Source organism: Oncorhynchus keta, chromosome 19 (assembly GCF_023373465.1).
Source record: "Oncorhynchus keta strain PuntledgeMale-10-30-2019 chromosome 19, Oket_V2, whole genome shotgun sequence".
Taxonomy (NCBI): Eukaryota; Metazoa; Chordata; class Actinopteri; order Salmoniformes; family Salmonidae; genus Oncorhynchus; species Oncorhynchus keta.
Window position 1 is genome coordinate 55,810,642 of NC_068439.1, and position 15,813 is coordinate 55,826,454.

At 45.3% G+C, this 15,813-nt stretch overlaps 1 protein-coding gene across 3 annotated transcripts in view; it reads right to left on the reverse strand.

The window, feature by feature from the left end:
* Positions 1-15,813, reverse strand: part of LOC118397857 (neurexin-3b-like) — a 547,522-nt gene that overhangs the window by 298,675 nt on the left and 233,034 nt on the right. For 2 of the 3 annotated variants that reach the window (XM_052470833.1, XM_052470832.1), the window contains exons 11-17: positions 8,145-8,348; positions 6,235-6,261; positions 4,558-4,677; positions 4,100-4,212; positions 3,534-3,802; positions 2,943-3,133; positions 2,230-2,403 (exon numbers count right to left, since the gene is read on the reverse strand). In XM_052470833.1, coding sequence (XP_052326793.1) covers positions 2,230-2,403; positions 2,943-3,133; positions 3,534-3,802; positions 4,100-4,212; positions 4,558-4,677; positions 6,235-6,261; positions 8,145-8,348 — 1,098 coding nt within the window. Of the gene's footprint in view, positions 1-1,485; positions 1,513-2,229; positions 2,404-2,942; positions 3,134-3,533; positions 3,803-4,099; positions 4,213-4,557; positions 4,678-6,234; positions 6,262-8,144; positions 8,349-15,813 lie in introns of all 3 variants that reach the window. The other variant, XM_052470831.1, reaches the window with a different exon arrangement.

The window sequence follows — 15,813 nt, forward strand, 5'->3', positions numbered from 1 at the left end:
AGTAGTGCATATCCCTGAGTATGCACTCCGTTGAGACAGTCTAAGGGGTATTCAAAGTCAAACAGGATGTGTGTGTACCATTCTCCACCAACCGCCACCACACATACAGTATCTCACACTTTTGAATACTTTGTCGAAGTGGGAATGCAAACAAGAACAATGCATTATATGTATATAGCAAATCCGTCTGGATCCAAACAAATGACATACAAGTCGTATCAAGAAACCTCCAAAAGAAAAAATGAATTTCAAAAAGTGAAATGATCAAGAAACAGAAACTACTGCAAATAAACAGTCATTTGAGTGCAAGAGAATGTGTGAGAAATGAGAAGACAGTGGAGGTGAAACAGAAGAATAGAGAAGAAGTAGTATAGTTGCTGGCTGAAAATGCCTTTACTGTCTAATGCAGGTGACGGTATTCAGTCGCAGGGCCCTGTCTGTACCGGAAGACTCACTCTCTGTCACGGCACTTTCTCATTTCACCAGAGAAAGGAAGGAAGGAGTACGACAGGGTTGAGAGAGAGAGAGAGAGAGAGAGAGGGGCTGAGAGATGGCCTCAACAGCACGGTTGATGCGCATTTGCAGTATCTGCTATACTTTTCTGTATATCTCAACTTTTAATACCTGAGTCATTTACTTTGATATATAGAGACGGGTATACGTAACTCTGGGAACTCCCTGAAACTAGCCGCGGTTAAAGCTCAGCAGCAGGTATGTGATGCTATTGGCTACTACCTCTGTCCCACCTGACACAGTAATAATCTGTGTCAGGTGTGTCTCTGTATCTCAGTATAGTAGGATGTATTATATATATATATATGCACACCCACTCTACATGCAACATCTTCTACCTATTTAATTACAACTCTGATCCACTATGTTCCAGTCATCACCCCTACTCTCCTCTCTGACCATGGGAGCATGAACACGAGTTCGTTTCTGTTCAAACTGTAATGGACTCTGCTACTCTGGGTCTGTGTCAGGCAGATGGACGGACGGACCGAGCGGAGCATGACTACCATAAAGAGTGGGCCGGTCGGTGCCGCGGCCGCAGGCAGACAGCAACTATGCGTAGGACAACATAATTACAGTACTACAGCCCTGGGCTGGAAATGGACCTTATGGTTAATAATGGATGTGCTTCTCTGTGTATGGGTTGGAATGATTGTTTTTCACCTCCTCTCTTTCCGTATCTCTCTCTGTCTCGTTCTCTCTCTCTCTGTCTCTCCCTTCTGGATTCTCTCACTTGTTCTCCCTCTTATCGCTCTCTTTCTAACCCTCTCTGTCTCTCTCTTCTTTTACCCTTCTCTCTCTCTCTCTCTCTCTCTCTCTCTCTCTCTCTCTCTCTCTCTCCAACATTTCTCTCGCCACTCCCAGAGAGCGAGTCCTCCTCGCCAGCAGTGGGACATGCTACACCCACAATGCATTGCACACAGCATTCTTTCAGCCACGCCTCAGAGAAGCGTTGAGAGTTGAACCTTCTACCTTGCAGGTCGGCTTTGGTGAAACCAACTTTGTTAGCGCAGAAAAACAACAAACAGAACAGAAAGAAGCGGAAAAACAACAGAGTCAGGTTAGTGAAGGACCATAGGGTTAGTTTGAGTATCTGGTATAGTAGAGGTATAGGTAAGTACAGTGACTATAAAGGTAAGTACTTCACGTTGTTATGTTAAGGGGTTAATTAGTGTTCATCTGTTAGATTGCAGAAAAATGAGTAGGTAGAAAAAGGTTTATAGATATTGGTGTGTAAGTCATTGCTTGTGTTTAGGAATGTCCTGTGAGAGAACAAGCTCAGTTTGAATACTGATCCTTTGGCACAACCTAGTGGTAGATGCAGTGCCCCAGTCTATTAGTTTACCACAGTCCACCAGTGGTTCCCAACCTTTTTCGGTTACTGAACCACTGCCCGGAGTTCCCCTGTTGTACCCCCTCATGTGCATTTTACCAGTAGGCCTAAGGTCTCATGAGTCTTCTCAAGTACCCCCTGTGGATAGGCCAAGAACCACAGTACCCCTGGTTGGGAACCACTGCCCGACACCATTAGGCTGGGACCCTAAGTGGCCATAAATTAATTGGGCTTGATGGTCAAAAGGTGTGAGTGGGCAAGGGCGATAGTATAGCAGAGGGTCAAGATCTAGTCATCTAGGGTGCAAGGGGTCGATTTGGAACTGGACGCATACATAATATATGGGTTAATTTGGCGTAGGGGTCATAGGTCATGGGTCGTACCTTCACATCCGCGTTCGATCTGTCCGGAGCGGAACAGGGCGTCGTTTATGAGGTCAGGCAGGCGGCCGTTCAGATCTACAGACGCCAGACAACCCTGGAAACCTTCCCTAGAGACCACCAGTTTAGGAAGGTTCTGGTACATGTTAGGCCCCAGCCCTGCCACAAACAGATCCCCTTCAGGGAGGGAGAGAGGGAGAGAGAGACACAAAAAGAGAGAGAGAGAGACAAAAAGAGAGAGAGAGAGAGAGAGAGAGAGAGAGAGAGAGAGAGAGAGAGAGAGAGAGAGGTGAAAGGAGGGGTGAGTTGACGAACAAATGAAGGATAAAGGATGTAAAGGTCAGAGAGTGTGTCAACACCGTTTCTGTAAATAGAGGATAATCCAGTCATTACACAACTATAACGAGTTTGTTCAGTCAGATCAGCAAACAGCCTGAGCAAACACCAACGGCGGCTCCATTCCAACATCCACACTAGCATCACTTAGAAGGAAGCATGTGTCGGACACGCCTTCTAAGTGCTGTGCTACAGTAGCGTAAACGTTGGGTTGACAGTGTTTATGTCTCTATGATGGAAGGGCATATAGAGGCTGACTGCTTGGTTTTTACTGAAAAGTACATCTCCAGTGCTGGTAGACTTGATGCGTGTTGACTTGCTTCCTTGGAACGGTGGGAGAAAGTGTATGAGGATATGTTTATCAGTGTATTTCTTGTTACCTTTGAGGTCGAGGTTCTTGGCTCCGTTGACGTTCTGCGTGACGGACTTGGCGTCCACCTTGAGGGTGTGTGTGTTGGTGGCGTCCCTGGTGATAACTACGTTGTGCCACAGGTTGTCATTCAGGGCACTGTCACTGTTCCCCTTCAACAGACTGGGACCGTTCCCCAGGTCGAACACATAGTGGACAAACCTATGGGGAGGGATGAGACAAGGGACACAGATGCATACCTCAGCACCCCTTAGTGCTTCCCTTCATTAAGGGCCCTTCTTCTCCACTATACGCCCCAAGAGGAGCCACTTTAGCCTGTGTGTGTGTGTACTTTGGGACCGGCCTCAGAGAAGCCCCTTCAGCCTGTGTGTGTCCATTAGCGTGCACTACCCAAAAAATAGGACTCAGTTGAAGTGTGTGAGTTACTGAGAAGGGGAGTGTGTGAGTTACTGAGGAGGGGAGTGTGTGAGTTACTGAGGAGGGGAGTGTGTGCACAAGCAGTGGTAGAGACAACAAGAGAGCACTCGCTCTCCTCTGAACACTGAGCAAACAAGGCCAGGTAAGAGAATGACGATACTCGTACATATGACTAGTGCCTCACCCTTTGACCAGCTCAACAGCGATAAAGTCGTTTCCGTCTCCGCTGTTGAACAGTATGAAGCCGTCCGGGGAGGTGGTTTTAAACTGGAAGAACAGGTGCATGGTGGTGTAGGCCTGCAAGGTGGCCAGCCCCAGGTAGCTGCCCTTGGACTTGAAGGTCACCGGGTCGGCGATGATGAAGCGCATGCCGAAGCGGGCGTTGAGCTCGCAGAAGTCGATGTCGCCGTTCTTACACATGTCAATGTAGAACATGCCGTTGAACTTCAGGCCCTGTGGGTGGAGGTGAGTTAGGGAACGATAACGGTAACAATAACATTTGGTATCGCGATAACTCAGCGCTGACAATAATATGGACAGCTATTTGTATAACCCTAAGTAATGCTAAAGCAAGGAAGAGAGAAGTTGTTCAAATCTTAAGGGGGAGAATCTAGAAGAGGTCTAGAGGCTATAACAGTAGCACGAGCTCTGACCCCGACCCCCTTCGGTCTGTGTAGGTCAGTGCCTGGCCAGGAGCCAAATGATGATTCATGATCTAACATGTGTTCCTGCCAGGCCTGGAGGTGTTACCTGCAGGTGTCCAACGAAAGGGGGGGGAGAAGAGGAGACGAAACGTCTCTCTGTCAGAATCCCTGTCTCCACATTGTGGAACTCCAGGCGAGTGTGGTCACCTGCCATCTGGCCTGGAGAGAGAGGAAGGAGAACGAGAGAGAGAGGAAGGAGAACGAGAGAGAGAGGAAGGAGAACGAGAGAGAGAGAGCAAGGAGAACGGGAGAGAGAGGAAGGAGAACGAGAGAGAGAGAGGAAGGAGAACGAGAGAGAGAGGAAGGAGAACGAGAGAGAGAGGGTGTGGGGAGGCAAAGGAGGAAATAGAAAGATGTAGGGAATAACAAAGGAAGGGAAGAAAGGGGGGAAGAGGGGGAAGAGGGGGAAGAGGGCAGGATTGGAATATGAAAGGATTTCACCTCTTTTATTAGTAAAAAAAAATGCTTCAGTAAAATATATTCTCATCACATCAAAAGCAGTACCTTCAGCCATGTCTTCGTCGACTGTCAGTTTGAAGTTTTTACCGCGTCGGACCACTCTGACGGAGTGCCAGTCATAATTATTGAGCTTTTGTCCCGCATATAGAATCTCTGGCCCCTTGCCTGAGAAGGACCGTTTGTTAGTTCAGGGTTAGAGTTAGTCAGCAACGCAAACCAAACCTTTGTTTTGTCGGGGTGAGCTTGGTTATTTTACCAGCAACCTTAGTGGGGACGGATGGTTCTGCGATTCAGGGACATATTCTCAACCTAACTTCCCTTCCCCCCCTTCTACACCTGCTACGCTAGGTTAGTCTACCGCTAACCAATTTGTTGGTCAGAGAAGAAGAAAGCATTTTCTGCGACACTGATTCTAGCTTGGATCTTGAATGTAGGAAAGCAGGTTGGTTGCACTCTGGGAATTTTGCGTTTACTTTGCTAACTCTAAAATCAAAGATTTGGTTTGGCTTAAAGTAAAAATAGAGGAGAAAAGATCTGAACAGATTACAATAAATGACAGACCGTAATACATACAGTCTATGTGTACAGTATGCAATAATCTATGTCCATTGTTAGTGGACGTATGACTGCTCATATGGTAAGATGATAACTGCTGTTACTCATAAAAGGGCTTGGAACTTTTTTCAAAGTACATCTCTACACAACGCGGACAAATCATAGAAGGTGCAGGTCCACAGGTCCACAGGTTCACAGGTCCACAAAGGGCAAAGAGAGAATCTTTTCAAATACAAATTCCTCTTCTATCCACAAGAGGGCGTGTCAAGCCTGTGGTGTGCCACTCCAGTGTGTTCACGGAGAGTGTGTGTGTGTGTCTGTGTGTGTGTGTGTGTGTGTGTGTGTGTGTGTGTGTGTGTGTGTGTGTGTGTGTGTGTGTGTGTGTGTGTGTGTGTGTGTGTGTGTGTGTGTGTGTGTGTGTGTGTGTGTGTGTGTGTGTGTGTGTTTCATTACACATCTTACCTACTGCCTCATAAGGTGTGCTGTGCAATCAGTGACATTGATCAGAGTAATTGGAGTGAATGACTGTGTCTGATCTGTCACTCAAACTGGGATGTACCGTGAAATAAAGCTGCAGCTTGGGGACAGGCTGTCACACACACACGCACACACAGAGCGAGAGAGAAATCCACACAGACGCACACACTCAAACACACATACACAGTTTCAAACACACCTTGCACACGTATCAGTTGAAACCAACATTCGTTCTCCAGGCAACATTCATAAGCCAGGCCCTTGACTGTCTGTCATGACCAACACATGTTCCTCTCTCTGTCAGACTCAAGACCTCTTAATGAGTAAGAGCAGTTGTACTGTACCTCTGTACAAGTCATTCAACCATTTATATTGTCAAGACAAACAGAGAATACCATTCCCATACTAGGACCGTTACATATGGGAGGGAATTTCAGTAACATTTTGAGGGCAAAAGACTGTGAACCTAACAAAATAGATCAAGTAAAGTTGGATAATTGAGTTAAATGTAATGTATAGAAACAATTATAATGTCTTCTTTGATCTTGACTATAGCTGATCCCTTATCCATGTAATTCCATTATCGCACTTCTGTACATTACCCTATCTATAACACACAAATCATGTCAAACATCATTATATAACGTTCATTTAAAGAAGAATTCTCCAACAAGTGGAGTGTTGACTTACTGGTGTTACAGTTTATCCTGACACAGTCTAGATGGGGGGAGAATAAGTGACAGATGAAATCGCATCCTTCAAGGTAAAAGCTGCAGACATCCAAGAACAGAAACTCCACCTTCCGGGGACGGTCACATGACGTTGGCGGCCATTTTAGGTTGTTATGGTAACTTTTGATGATGTCAACATCAAACTGCCATTTTGGATATTATGACTTATTCCAATTTTGACCATTATGCTTTCTTTGAGTTGAGGTCAGAATTACTTATCTCAAATTAAAATAATTTTCTTTGTGTTTGGCAGTATTTTGTAGGTCTGATGCTATAAAATACATGTTGAAAAATATTTGTAATGTGTTTACATGTTTATTCAATTTCAAAATGTCCGCTTGCAGTTCAATGGCCACATCGATTTACCAACCCAGTATTTTGGAAACTTCATTTTGACCTCAACACCTGTAGCCATCAGTTGATTTATAAATCAATTTGCAGTATACTTTACATTAAACTACAGGCTATGTTACATGATGGGTATCTCGTTCAAAAGAAGATACAGGAAGTAGACTAGTCCTGGGATTGGTCTGATTGGTCAGGTGATCTGGGTTGGGATCCATGTGACCCAGCTCGTCATGTACCGTCAACCGCAACAGAAAAGTGGAAGCAAACAGCATCGATCCAGTCAGCACCAGCACTGCACAGTGGCCTAGAAGCAAATCACTAACCTGTCTCTAACACAGGACTAGTTGTGTCAGGAATAGTAGTGAATTTAGTAGTTTTGATCAGATTATCTACTGAGCAGTATAGTTGATAAAGTGATTGAAAACATAATGTATATAAAACTAACTGAAGTATAGTCATCACTGTAGTAATGTGATGGTAATTATGTGTTGACAGGTGCTGTTTGTGTGTGTATTGTATGAGCGCATGTGTTCGTCACTACGACAGATTGGGTGCTTCTATCCTATCCCATTTTGGGCCGACATGTAAGCTTGAATAGAAATAAGTTATACTAGCAAGAGCAGTGTGCGAGTTTCTCTTTCCTTTGAAGTCATTTCATAATTCCCGCGCAGCTGCAACCAGATGTGCGAGTGCTTTTTGGAATGTTGAACCCTATCCTACATGCCTATAAGCCACCATCGGCAGGCTAGCTGTGTGCTGTGGGCTCGGGCTGTATGCTAGGCGGGCCGCAGGCTAGGGGCCGTTGAAGGGGTGAGTACCATCTTTGAACAAGGTGACATGGGAGATACCACCTACACTACTGTAGGGGTACTAATGGGAGGAGCTAATATGGACCATACCAAAATAAAAATAATAAAACAGGAAATAATAAACAAAACACTGTTACGACAAGAACAAGGCCAGACAATAAGCCCAGATGTTATCAGTACGTTACATAAGAGATACAAATTCGAAATAAAACAATAGGACCTATTAAAAGTCTTATAAATGCGTATACGCTATATGCTAGGCCAACGTGGTACAATGTTTGTGAAAAATGTTGAGTAAATCATTGAAAGTGTCTAGCCTGAGAGTTATGTGTTACAATTAGTGAATTGTTCTACAGTCAAGTCAATATCGTAATGAAGAATGACTGTGGTATGATCTGTTCAAAAGATGTAGCCTGAAAGCATGGATATTGTGGTTAAGTGTTAGATTCATGAGATAGAAATACCCTACAGAGACCACAGCAACAAGAAAATATTGTATATAATGCCAAGCAAATCAAAATACAATCCCATGCAACTACTGTACAAAAATGATTCAAAATGAGTTTTAGTTTGTGTTAGATTTTTTGATGTATTCGACCAAAACAAAAAAAGAACTAATGTAAAATACAACTCACAAAAAAACGACTATGAGCTGACTTAAACATGCCTCCTCAAAAGACGAGGGTTAGCGGTTAACTGTTTTATACGATACCTAGGTTGATCGTGAGTTTGACGCGGCCGCTGTCCAGCTCGAGACGGAGTGTGTCAGCGGAGTCCCGAGAGTTAGTGGCCATTAGGAGCCCAAATGCATGCTGGGACTTGAAGCGGAGGGAGACGTCCTCTGCCTCAGTGTGCATCACGCTTGGCATCACCACTTTCATATACATGCTGCCGTCGTAGCTCAGGATGGACGCCTCTGTAGAGTGGAAGGAGAGAGGAGAGAGAGAGGAAGTGGGTTAGAGATGAATAAGACAAACCTCAATGGATATACACTACCGTTCAAAACATTGGGGCCACTTAGAAATGTCCTTGCTTTTTATAGAAAAGCACATTTTTTTGTAAAAAAAACCCGTCTATAACGTCAAATTGATCAGAAATACAGTGTAGACATTGTTGTTTATCATTTTAAAAGGCTAATTGATCATTAGAAAACTCTTTTGCAATTATGTTAGCACAGCTGTAAACTGTTCTGATTAAATAAGCAATAAAACTGGCCTTCTTTTGACTAGTTGAGTATCTGGAGCATCAGCATTTGTGGGTTTGATGACAGGCTCTATTCTTGTTCTGAGAAAGGAAGGCTATTCCATGCGAGAAATTGCCAAGAAACTGAAAATGTTGTACAACGCTGTGTACTACTCCCTTCACAGAACAGCGCAACCTTTTTCTGATCAGAATAGAAAGAGGAGTGGGAGGCCCCGGTGCACAACTGAGCAAGAGGACAAGTACATTAGAGTATCTAGTTTGAGAAACAGACGCCACACAAGTCCTCAACTAGCAGCTTCCTTAAATAGTACCCGCAAAACACCAGTCTCAACGTCAACAGCGAAGAGGCGACTCCGAGTTCCTCTGTCCAGTGTCTGTGTTCTTTTGCCCATCTTAATCTTTTCTTTTTATAGGCCAGTCTGAGATATGGCTTTTTCCCGGAGTCATCTTTTCAGTCTTTCTTGGCAATTTCTTGCATGGAATAGCCGTCCTTTCTCAGAACAAGAATAGACTGACGAGTTTCAGATGAAAGTTCTTTGTTTCTGTCCATTTTGAGCCTGTCATCGAACCTACAAATGCTGATGATCCAATCTCTCTGTACTTTGCTCCGTTCATCTTTCCCCCGATCCTGACTAGTTTCCTAGTCCTTGCCGATGAAAAATATCCTCACAGCATGATGCTGCCATCGCCATGCTTCACCGTAGGGATGGTGCCAGGTTTCCTGACAGTCCTTTAGGTGCCTTTTGGCAAACTCCAAGAGTGCTCTCATGTGCCTTTTATTGAGAAGTGGCTTTCGTCTGGCCACGCTACCATAAAGGTCTGATTGGTGGAGTGCTGCAGAGATGGCTTCTGGAAGGTTCTCCCACCTCCACAGATGAACTCTGGAACTCTGTTAGAGTGACCATCGGGTTCTTGGTCACCTCCCTCCCATTTAAGAATGATGGAGGCCACTGTGTTCTTAGGAACCTTAAAAGATGCAGACATGTTTTGGTACCCTTTCTCAGATCTGTGCCTCGACACATTCCTGTCTCTGAGCTCTACAGAGAATTCCTTCAAATCTCATGGCTTGGTTTTTGCTCTGACATGCACTGTCAACTTTTGGAACTTATGTAGACAGGCGTGTGCCTTTCCAAATCATGTCCAACCAATTGAATTTACCACAGGTGGACTCCAATCAAGTTGTAGAAACATCTCAAGGATGATCAATGGAAACAGAACGCACCTGAGCTTTCAATTTCAAGCACACCTGTTTTCACACACACACACACACACACACACACACACACACACACACACACACACACACACACACACACACACACACACACACACACACACACACACACACACACACACACACACACACAGTTGGTAGAGCATGTCACTTGGATGGTGGGTTTGATTCCCAGCGACCACCCAGTTGTAAAATATATGTGTCGCTGTAAGTCACTTTGGATAAAAGCGTCTGCTAAATGACATATATTACATTAAGATTACATGGACTCTCCCTCTCCGACTGACACATCTACGGTGCACCCTATCCCAGCTAAACAGAGAGATCAGCACATCAGATAAGAGGAAGGGGACACATTTAGTCGCAACACCCCCCCCCATTTCTGCTGTTCACACGTGTCGTCATGGGGTGACTGGCAGACAGGCAGGGCTATAATGCTGGAAGGTGTTCTGTTCTGGGAGAGATGTATTAAAAGGGCACTCAGCCGTGAAATACCTTCTTTGACACCTCGACTTTAAAAGGACAAATAGCCCTCAGGCTTTATTTTACTTGGATTAAAATAAAAAACTATCTCTGGCTGGAGATGATAATATTGCAACTGTCTAAGCCGAGGCTCTCTAGAGGCAAGTTTGCTAGGAAATAAAAGTGCAGGTGGAACTTCACCTACTGAATGCTTTTCTTTGCTCTCTTCCTGTTCTACTTGTTGTTGTGATTTAATACTGACACTGATTTGATTTCATCTTCACTCATGCAATAGTATTTGACTGCCAGCGCTTACCAGAGCTTGACATTACAGCTACAATTTATGTCAAACCAAAAGTCGCTGCGACAAATGTGTTATGAAACCTGATGCTTTGAAAGCAAGGTTGCTTGATGGCAACTCGTCCGTTGCTAAATATTAGACGTTCGGACACGTCTGACGTTCTGTAACTGATTGTTCCGTACTCTTAACTACACGTAGATGATAATCAGACCTTGGCCATGAAACGTGAGAGAGAAGGCACATCGTAACACATCGTATTTCCCTGTGATATCCCCTCTGACAAGTCAAGGTATTGACCACAGCCAGGCCCAGGTCCAAGATCCAAGAGGCAGGAAAACAAGGTGAGAGACATGATGTGTGTGAGAGCGTGTCTGGCTGGCCGAGCGCGTTACAGAACATCTCTAATAGACATGTAAGGACACAGGAAAATGATTGCTTGTTGAGTGCAAAGGGCTTTTCTTGAAGACGTGGATGTCGATTATGACACATTTCAGTTGAATACATTCAGTTGAATACATTCAGTTGAATACATTCAGTTGTACAATTGACTAAGTCTTCCGGCTGAATATAGATGATGATCCCTGGTTTACACCCTGGTAACAGACTAGGTGATCGGCCCCTATACTAAACGGTATGGGTGTGTGTGCGCGTGTGCGCCAGTGTATATTATGCGTCCCTGCATGGGTGCGTGTGTGTGCGAGCTTGTGTTTGATCTGTGACACACACCCACACATACGATAAAGTGCTGCTATGCCTACCCAGCTGTGTGTTGCTCTAAAGAGAGATATCAGCAACTCTGAACAGCTCATTTCAGACGGTAATTAAAGCGCGGGGGGTCACTTTACATAATTAGCTGAGAAATAGAGGCAGGAGATGGAGGGATACAGGGAGGGAGGAAGAGGAGGAAAGGCTATTAACAACATGAAAGCTCCACAGCGCAGATCCCTGAGATGAAGATGGAAGGGGGTGGTGCATGTGCTGCTAAGCAGGGTTTTCTGCAGTCTCATTTCTGCAGCGGCGTTTAACATGGAAGTCAACATTGTGGATGTCTGTTCCGCGGCCTCTTCCTCTGTGTTGGTGTGTTTGTGTAGTAGTGACAGCCACATTGTTTCGGTAAACAGACTCTCAACTGGAGGCTGTCAACGTGATTGGACGTCTGTTGGATGTGGATCCTGTGAGTCTCTTATGTGAAATCTACATCGTGTGTTTAGATGCTGACAGTGTTTCAAGCTACAAACACACAGCCATGCAGGCAGATCATGTGTGTGCCTGTGTTTGTGTGTGTGTGCCTGTGTTTGTGTTTTCGGACAGCTCAAGCTCAGTGTCTGTGCTCTTTCAGGCAGTGTGTTTGTGTCCATGTTTGTGTTGACTGCAGTAGAGCTGAGTGTGTGTGTGTGTGTGTGTGTGTGTGTGTGTGTGTGTGTGTGTGTGTGTGTGTGTGTGTGTGTGTGTGTGTGTGTGTGTGTGTGTGTGTGTGTGTGTGTGTGTGTGTGTGTGTGTGTGTGTGTGTGTGTGTGTGTGTGTGTGCGTGCATGTGTGTGTGTGTGAGTGTGTGTGTGTGTAGAGCCCCTCTCAGAGTCAGGCAATGGGAAATGGCTCCAGAGAGAGAGAGAGAGAGAGAGAGAGAGAGAGAGAGAGACTGTTTGCGGCGAGTGGACATTATCCCCCATAATCCCCCCATGTCACTCAGTGTGGAGTGTGTGAGAGCAACATTATGGCACAGTTTCAACAGCATCAGCGGTACTGGGGAGGCATCATCCCCTCTTAATGCTCGGCACGCTAGCTGCTTCTTTCAAGATCAACGTAAGTGTGTGAGAGAGAGAGATGTTGACATATGTTGACATTGAAAGGTGCACATACTGAGTAACATGCATATTGTTATAGAGATGCTGAGTCACATCCTCATTGTTATAGGGATGCTGAGTCACCTCCTCATTGTTATAGGGATGTTGAGTCACATCCTCATTGTTATAGAGATGCTGAGTCACATCCTCATTGTTATAGAGATGTTGAGTCACATCCTCATTGTTATAGGGATGCTGAGTCACCTCCTCATTGTTATAGGGATGTTGAGTCACATCCTCATTGTTATAGGGATGCTGAGTAACATGTTCATTGTTATAGAGATGCTGAGTCACATCCTCATTGTTATAGAGATGTTGAGTCACATCCTCATTGTTATAGGGATGCTGAGTCACCTCCTCATTGCTATAGGGACGTTGAGTCACATCCTCATTGTTATAGGGATGCTGAGTAACATGCTCATTGTTATAGAGATGCTGAATCACATCCTCATTGTTATAGAGATGTTGAGTCACATCCTCATTGTTATAGGGATGCTGAGTCACATCCTCATTGTTATAGGGATGCTGAGTCACCTCCTCATTGTTATAGGGATGCTGAGTAACATGCTCATTGTTATAGGGATGCTGAGTCACATCCTCATTGTTATAGGGATGCTGAGTCACATCCTCATTGTTATAGGGATGCTGAGTCACATCCTCATTGTTATAGGGATGCTGAGTCACATCCTCATTGTTATATGGATGCTGAGTCACATCCTCATTGTTATAGGGATGCTGAGTCACCTCCTCATTGTTATAGGGATGCTGAGTCACCTCCTCATTGTTATAGGGATGCTGAGTCACATCCTCATTGTTATAGGGATGCTGAGTCACCTCCTCATTGTTATAGGGATGCTGAGTCACATCCTCATTGTTATAGGAATGCTGAGTCACATGCTCATTGTTATATCGATGCTGAGTAACATGCTCATTGTTATAGAGATGCTGAGTCACATCCTCATTGTTATAGAGATGTTGAGTCACATCCTCATTGTTATAGAGGTGCTGAGTCACATCCTCATTGTTATAGAGATGTTGAGTCACATCCTCATTGTTATAGAGGTGCTGAGTCACATCCTCATTGTTATAGAGATGTTGAGTCACATCCTCATTGTTATAGAGGTGCTGAGTCACATGCTCATTGTTATAGTGATTCTCTAATGTCAAATTGTTTTGTATTTTAGTATGTTTATCTCCCTAATTTCCATCTGGTCTCATTTCTGCAACTCCCCAACGTGCTCGGGAGGTGAAGGTGGAGTCATGCGTCCTCCGAAACATGACTCGCCTAACCGCGCTCCTAACACACGCCACCCGGCAGCTTAACCTGGAAGCCAGCCACACCAATGTGTCAGAGGAAACACCTTTCAACTGTCGACCGGGGTCAGCCTGCAGGCACCCGGCCCGCCACAAGAAGTCGCTAGAGCGCGATGAGCCATGTAAAGCCCCCCCGGGCCAAACCCTCCCCTAACCCGGACTACGCCGGTTGTGGCACAGCCCGGGAAGGAACCCGGGTCTGTAGTAACACCTCAGTGCCTAAGACCGCTGCGCCACTCGGGGGCCCACAAAAGTCTGATTTAAATCATGCCCATAGTAAGTACAATCAGAGATGAAAAACAACTGTACTTTCATGCAGGCCCTATGTAATACCATGAACATGCTACCTCGGGGTCATATAAGAGGTTTTCTGAGTCAGATATGTTCAAGGGGCTTTGTAAGGCACAGATGAATTGAATCCAGGTGACTTCCTATGTTAGGAACATTATGGCCAATCAAACACTGTCTGTCCATTACAGTGACTTTCAACTGTCCTCACACGGTTCATTTGACTATGCATTATTAAAACAGCAAAGTCAAAGAGTTGTGGTCTGACTAATACTGTGCCATTGGCATAACTTCCTCTTTAAAAGGGTATTCAGAGTGGGCTTATTTGAAGCCTTTTGGGTTTTAGAAATATCTCTACTTTTCTAACTGGGCAATGAGACAGATTAGTCTAACAGGTGTATTTGACCTGAATGACAGTGAAGTGATGATTCATGATTTTAGTCAGATGACTTATGGTTGCAAGATGTCCTTCCAGCATGCTGGTCGGCCTGGTCAGGTCTTCAGCACCTTCAGCGGGGCAGGTGACAACCGGATGCATCCGGTTCAGGGGAAATGGAAAGAGAGCCTGTGACGTGACATCCTCTTTTGGACGATGAACAAGTAAAAAGCTCCATCTTAACTCCTCCTCCACATTTACTGGATTGGTTGAACCCTGCAGAAGGGAACCTCCCCCGACAGTTCCATTTGTTCTTGTCAGGACAATAAAGAAAGCTGCGCCGCTTAGGTGTTTCTTTTATGCCTTTCACGTGACGTTACGTCTTCAGTCACACACACTGTTCTGTCTGTTCCGCACTCTGCCACAGGGGGGCACTACAGGCGAGAGAGAGATGACGAGAATGGGAAGGAGAAATGGGAAGGAATGGGAAGGAGAAAGAGAGAGGAGGGAAGGAGGACGGGAGAGAGAGGGAAAGAGGAAGCACTGGGCCTATTTAACAGCTCGTACACTTTCTGTCTGCGTTGGTACTGTCTGTGCTCCATCAGAACCCCCCCCCCTTAAACCAGCCTAGGAACCTTAAACCCTGCCAAGGAGATTGGAGGTCTTGTCAATTTCTCAGATGGGCGCTCTCTGAAAGATTGATTTGGTCTGGTTCTTCCTTAGAGCAAGAGAGAAAGGGAGGCAGAGAGGGAGGGTAGAGGTGCAGTCACCTAGACCCTAAACCCCACTGACTTAGCCATACCCTGACTATCATCTCCAGCCAATTTATATGCACTGGGACGTGACGGCCCCATCCCTATCCCCTCCCATACAGAACACACACTGGAGTGTTTATATACACCTCGGCACCAGTACAGGGCTCCTAAGCACACATTTAATTAGAGTTAGGGATTAGAGAGCAATAGCATAATGTTCCCAAGCAGAGCAGAGGAAGAACTACCCCGCCTGGAAACAGCATTATCAAGTGGAAGACCTCACTGCTCTCTGCTACTATTACAAGTAAACAGTGTCAAACAAATCTCTCTCTCTCTCTCTCTCTCTCTCTCTCTCTCTCTCTCTCTCTCTCTCTCTCTCTCTCTCTCCCTCTCTCTCCCTCTCTCTCTCCCTCCCTCCCTCCCTCCCTCCCTCTCTTTCCTGCAGGACGTTTCACTATGAAATGTCTAAAGCTGCATCAGGCTCCAGTTGACTGGTTGATGTTGAATGGCTCCAAGCCCTCCTTCCACCATCTTCACCAAACAACCACGGAGCTCCAAACCACCGTCACCATCCATCCATCAACCACTTAGCCTGATACAAAAT